The following is a 6,000-nucleotide window of genomic DNA, read 5'->3' as shown; positions in this document are numbered from 1 at the left end:
TGAATAATAAATATTATATTTTTATCAATAAATAATTTTTATTGGCATATTATATATACTAAGCAACTCGTGCCAATTTATTTCTATAATGACTTTAGCAATATAAAACGTGCAAGGAATTTGTTAATTTATCGCGTGGATCATTTCTAAATGATTAGAACAACTTACATTAACTTATATTGATGAATATTTGGTACTATGTAATGATACAAATTTATATTACAGTAGGCATTTATTTAATTAGCATGAGCAAGTATACCCTCACATTATGTACATGTTCGAACTGTGCACTCATGATATAGCGTAGAGAGCAATAATTATGTTTTGTAGCACAACAGGTAATCACGCGTAACATGATACACAGATACCGACATATTATATTCATTAATATTAAATAATATCACACCATCACCATCTCGATGCTGGGGATGTTTTAACACTTTGGTATCGCATGACATTCCGACTCATTTCGTCTTAGCATGAATACCGGCATCCTGCGTAGTATGAATACCGGCATCCTCTGGACTATGAATGACGGTATACATAGAATTATTCATGAGATGAAAAATTGATAACAAAAACACCGCAATTTTAAAGCTCCAATTTCCTATCACTCCCATCGAAACTGTAACATTAAAATTTACTGTAATGCTAAAACTTACGTTTATGGTGAAGATTCAAAAGATATTTCTAAAAAATGTCTCATAACAGTAAAATAATTATTGTAAAATGAAACTTTTTTCGCGCCCAACGCTGTGAGTTTAGTTTCATACCTAATCTTCATTTCATTTTGCGTCAGTTTTTCCAACGATTTCCTCAAAATTCACGTTGAAAATGTTATAATTAATTTAACGGAGATTAATAAAATATTTTTAGAATGAATTCATAAAAGTAATAAGAAATTTAGGTTCCATTGTAAATGATTTATTGAGCCTCGATCGGCTGAAGACGTCTGCTAGAATGTAATTTTTGATCACAATTACCAGTAAATTAATTAAAACTGTAATAAAAGTATGTGATTGATGATAACTAAATATGTGATATAACTAAATTCTTCGTTAGATCACGAACGATTCAATGTCGAGTCTATATGCTTGAATGGTCAACGATAATTCTTGCAAAGGAGTTTAAATGCATTATTAAATTTCACCCGGTGCGTCTATATAGCCCACTTACATACTTTCTTCAGCGCATGTCGGTGCATAACATCTGGCATTCAAACTCGTATTCTTATCACTAAACAAATTTGTTATTCACTTATTCTACACTGACTGATAAATACCTCAACATTTATAAAATTATAATCATAGCTGGAATGGTTTGAGATGGAATGTATTTTAAATTTCTTGATTGACATTTTAATTTTTTATGAGTTTATTATATTGACCAAAATTTACATTTTAAATCTTCTTCATCATAAACTGCACTACGTAGCATTGTGAAGACTTCATCATAAAAGGAAATCCCTGGTCACATGATATCTGTTTCAAATTTTTTCGAAGGAGATTTCATCTTTGGTTGTTCGTTGAGTCGCTGGTAACTCTGCTTCGAGACTTCCCGTCTACTGAGAAGCGGTGTAGTAATTGGCTGACGTGTCTGAAGTGGCTGACGCTGGTGATGTGATGGTTGTGGTTGAAGTGATGGCTGATGAGGTGGCTGATGTGGTGGTTGTTGTGGATATTTTTGCTCGTATTGTTGAGTTGAGACTTTCTTGTGGGCAGGCACTGATGGCCGTACAACGGCACTGCTTGGCTGTATTCCGTGCGACTTCTCGATTGCGAAGTGGGAGCGCAAGGAAGGATGAATGGTCCTTGGCGGGACGGAGGCCGGTCGCTGCATGGCCTTCGATATGACGGAAGTGCTGTTGCTGGAGGAGGTTGGCACGCAAGCTATAGGATGGAGCACGCAGCTCGAGTTGGCCAAATTAACCTGCTGGAATAAATTGCCTTGGGACTTGGGCCGCTGCAGGTTACTGTTCGGTTCTTGGCTCAAATTTGGCTGGGTCGGTCTCTTGCCAGTGCTGTTGCAACGCTCGGCCGGGGCGTCACCCTGTTCCTGTTGCTCTGAATTTGCAAGTGATGCAGAAGAGTTGGCTAGAGAGTGTGGTGCAGTGCGCGCACCGGTCAGTGCCGAATTATTATTCAATCTAAATTCAGGGGAATTATTCTCAAGAATTAACGATGAGCACTTTCCGTTCACGGCCTGATCTCTCCAAGTCACGATCGAAGTAGAGCTAGAAGCGCACCCTGAAGTTGATAAATTCGTTTTGCCGGACGCATGACAGAGACTAGATAATCTATCTCTTGATTCGCGATCCAGCACCGGAGTTTTTAGAATACCTCCCACTATACCGGACGAATACGAAGGCTTACAGGAATTAGAGGTTTGTAAAATTTGGGAAAAAATTTGATTATCACAGCTATTGCCTGTCTCATGTTTAGCGCTAGGATTTTTCCTGTCGAGTGAAGAAATGTTATTGCAGAGTTGATGAGCCCCTGCATCATCAGCGCTGGCCTCGGAAGAGCATAAAGGCTCATTTGAAGTCAATAATGTCGATTTAACAATTGAATTTGGATTCACAACAACATCGCACGATATTGCACTTGTTTTCGATGTTAGAGAAGACGGTTGCAGTGATACATTAAATATAGTTTCATCTCTCATGCCGGTGCTGGATGATGACCCCGGGGCGTTGGAGGTGGAATTTGGTGCTGTTAAAGGACGAGCGGTGCACGAGGTCTCCGCAGAGACCGACATCTTTGCCGATGCGTTCGTCAACGATCGCTTGCGAAATCTCCGCAATTCTCCGTCTTCGGAAACCTGACAAGAGGGACATTAAAGACAGGTTAAGAGGGACAAGTTAAAGTACGTCTTCTTGATAATATAAATAGTTTGTCGACATTACCATCATAAAGATTTCTAAAATCAAAAACTGAACCATAACTTTGAAATATATAAACAGTAATGTACATATTTTGTATTTATTTATCTGGATACAAATAAAAATATATCTGATAATGACAGGTTGAATGCCATGTGACTTATTCAAACAGATGTGGGTTTATGACGAAAAATTACACCCAAAAGTAAAACAGGTTAAAACCCCAATTCAAGCCTCTTCAACAAAATACGAATATGAATGTAGGATTTTGCCCCTGTTTCAATGACCGAAATCTCAAATGAGAATCAATGCTGGTACTCATGGATATATTTCGCTTTTGATTCGCATGAGTATTGCCGTTAAATTTTTTCAACATTATTCCTCAAACTAACCATCAAACAATATAGCATTATTAAGCATAACATAGTGATCAAATGTTCCAATAAACAATAGCGTGCAACAACAACAACAGCAAAACAAAACTCCACGAAATCCGCCCCTGGCTCATGGACGGAAAGAATGATAGAGCAAATGAAAGCAACGCAGTAAAAATAAATATAATTAAAAATCAGCTAATATATGTATTAAAAAATTCTGTAGGTTTAGTACGGCACCTGCAGACCGCCCGTTGTGGCGTCATCACCAACGCTGCGCCGCCGTCGGATCTCCGACAGCAGCACCGTGAACTCCTCTTTCAGCAGCTGCACGCGCGTCGCTAGCTCCTCCCGAGGGGCAGGGCCCCCTGACACGCCTGTCGCCGCTCCTTCAGCCACAGACGCCTGAGTCGAGACGTTACTCAGACCTCGAATTGCTCACTCAACTTACAAAATTTATTAAATAACACCCAATCTATCACAAATGTATTTTATCAGTTTTCAAAACCAAAACAAAAGGAAAGAATCGCTCTTTCATTCGCAATATTGAGTTCAACTCCCAAATCTATCTCAATTGTAAAATCTTTCAAGCGTAAAATTTATTACAGTGTGAAGTCTATTTTAAACGCCAAGGTATCTCAGCTGGCTTAACTATCCTAACTTTAAGTTCAATGAATAGCGATGAATTGTTTCAATGTAAAGAACTCATTTTTAATATTATAAAGCAAAATTTTCATAAATCGAAAAATGTCATAAATGGTTGGCAATTAGTTGTCGAATTCTTTATGTAAATTAATAAATTATGGTCGTTTTGACAAAGGCGAAATCTATTCATGAAGAAGACATTGCTTGTATTGCTTTTAATAACATTTTGCGACTAACAGCAGCATAAATAACGGACGAAACTAAATATCCGCGCAAATATAAGAATAGGCGATGCTCTACAAAATATAATCTACATAATTTATATAGGAACGGATATGTCATAAAGACATGTAAATATGCCAAGTTTGTTGAATGGCATATGAACTTTGAACTGGATTAACGCTACAGTTCTTTATCAGGACACCTAGTCACATCCAAGGCTAGCTCGCTCTTTTTATCGTTATTTTACTGAATAGCAGCGGATATGTGCGTGCTCCGTTGCATGCGTTCACTGCATGTATGAGTGATACACCAAAAACCTGCCCAGAATAACAAAAGGACAAGAGTAACTATTCTTTGAGGCGGCCAATATGTCACCTTTGCGGGGTTTTTGTCGATCTGCTCGAACTCAACCGTCACAGCGTGAAGCTCGTGCTGGACGGCCGAAAGTTTTGCTTGCAGCTGTAAAAAGGCATACAGTAATTCAGGAGCGCATTTTGAACTGCCGTGCTTGGGCAGTGTGACAACAATAAACAATAATGTGCATTGAGTTTCTGTAATTGGATAATACATTAATGCAATAATATTTTATTGCCCTGAAGAGCAAATTCAAATTTTTTCAAATTATATGACTATTTGGAAAAATACAAAATTGACGATTTGAAGTGGAAGAAACTACTCTTAAAAAGATAATAAGGTAGGGAACTGTTACGCTCTAAATTGAAGTTGGTATTTAACCTCAATTTCGGATTCAATGCCAACGGCGCAATATTATTACTGCAGAGAAATACTCATGAACTTTTAAATGGATAGCATGACCTAAATTTTTAAAATGCGCCCATAAAAATTACAAGACGGACCGTAAACAGGTGTTTTTATTTTCTCTAAAGTGACATGATAGGATACATGCTAAATTTTTACAAATTAAATTGTTTTTTAGTGTCAGATTCCAGCAGAAGATGATTTAGTTGAAGTGAGGGTGTGAAGCCGGCGAAGAAGAAATCTTGCATCGTGAGGCGGAAATGTGACCTGTAGCCCCAGGAGGCGTGTCAATGACAGCCAAGAAATTGATGCTCTGCCCAGACTGTAAAATACGAGCTGGACAAATGCAGCTGCTTCGATGAGAACGGGCGTATGTCATCCTAAATAAAACCTTGCCGGCCGGAAAATCATTTGGGCAAGTGGAAACATTTTTATTTTTTTCCGGGAAAAAATTTAAATACGATCAAGATTGAATTGTATTTATACCAATAGTTTTTGCCATTTATACCCATATGAAATTTGAGTTGCGATCTATAAATGTTATTTTATAATTCAAGTAATGATCATTCCAAAAGTTTTCTGACATCTCACAACCAGCGAATTAAGTTGATTTACGCCAATGTCTCCTTTAAAATCAAATCAATTCGCAGGCTTATTTTACGAATATATTTATAAACTTCTGAAAAAAACTTTAATTTCTTTATTGAAGAAATTTCTTTCTTGAAAAAAACTTCAATTTCTTTATTTTCTCTGCCGTCCTCTACGGCCCGGCCGTCCTAAAGTATCCTGATAAGGCACAGCTCACTGCCGTCCCCTACGGCCCGACCGTCCTGAGGTATCCTGATAAGGCACAGCTCGCTGNTGCTCCAGCTGCACGCAGGTGGTCAGTTACTAAAGAGGAAGCTGCTCCAGCTGCACGCAGGTGGTCAGTTACTAAAGAGGAAGCTGCTCCAGCTGCACGCAGGTGGTCAGTTACTAAAGAGGAAGCTGCTCCAGCTGCACGCAGGTGGTCAGTTACTAAAGAGGAAGCTGCTCCAGCTGCACGCAGGTGGTCAGTTACTAAAGAGGAAGCTGCTCCAGCTGCACGCAGGTGGTCAGTTACTAAAGAGGAAGCTGCTC

At 38.6% G+C, this 6,000-nt stretch overlaps 1 protein-coding gene across 1 annotated transcript in view; it reads right to left on the bottom strand.

Moving 5' to 3' along the window:
• Window positions 1-230: 230 nt before the first annotated feature.
• LOC108678736 overlaps window positions 231-6,000 on the bottom strand; it is a 64,974-nt gene continuing 59,204 nt past the window's right edge. The window contains exons 7-9 of the mRNA XM_047884416.1: window positions 4,498-4,701; window positions 3,496-3,660; window positions 231-2,820 (exon numbers count right to left, since the gene is read on the bottom strand). Coding sequence (XP_047740372.1) covers window positions 1,471-2,820; window positions 3,496-3,660; window positions 4,498-4,701 — 1,719 coding nt within the window. The 3' untranslated portion in view covers window positions 231-1,470. The remainder of the gene's footprint in view (window positions 2,821-3,495; window positions 3,661-4,497; window positions 4,702-6,000) is intronic.

This window comes from Hyalella azteca, unplaced genomic scaffold (assembly GCF_000764305.2).
Source record: "Hyalella azteca isolate HAZT.00-mixed unplaced genomic scaffold, Hazt_2.0.2 contig15432, whole genome shotgun sequence".
NCBI lineage: Eukaryota > Metazoa > Arthropoda > Malacostraca > Amphipoda > Hyalellidae > Hyalella > Hyalella azteca.
This window is presented reverse-complemented; position numbering and strand designations above follow the sequence as displayed.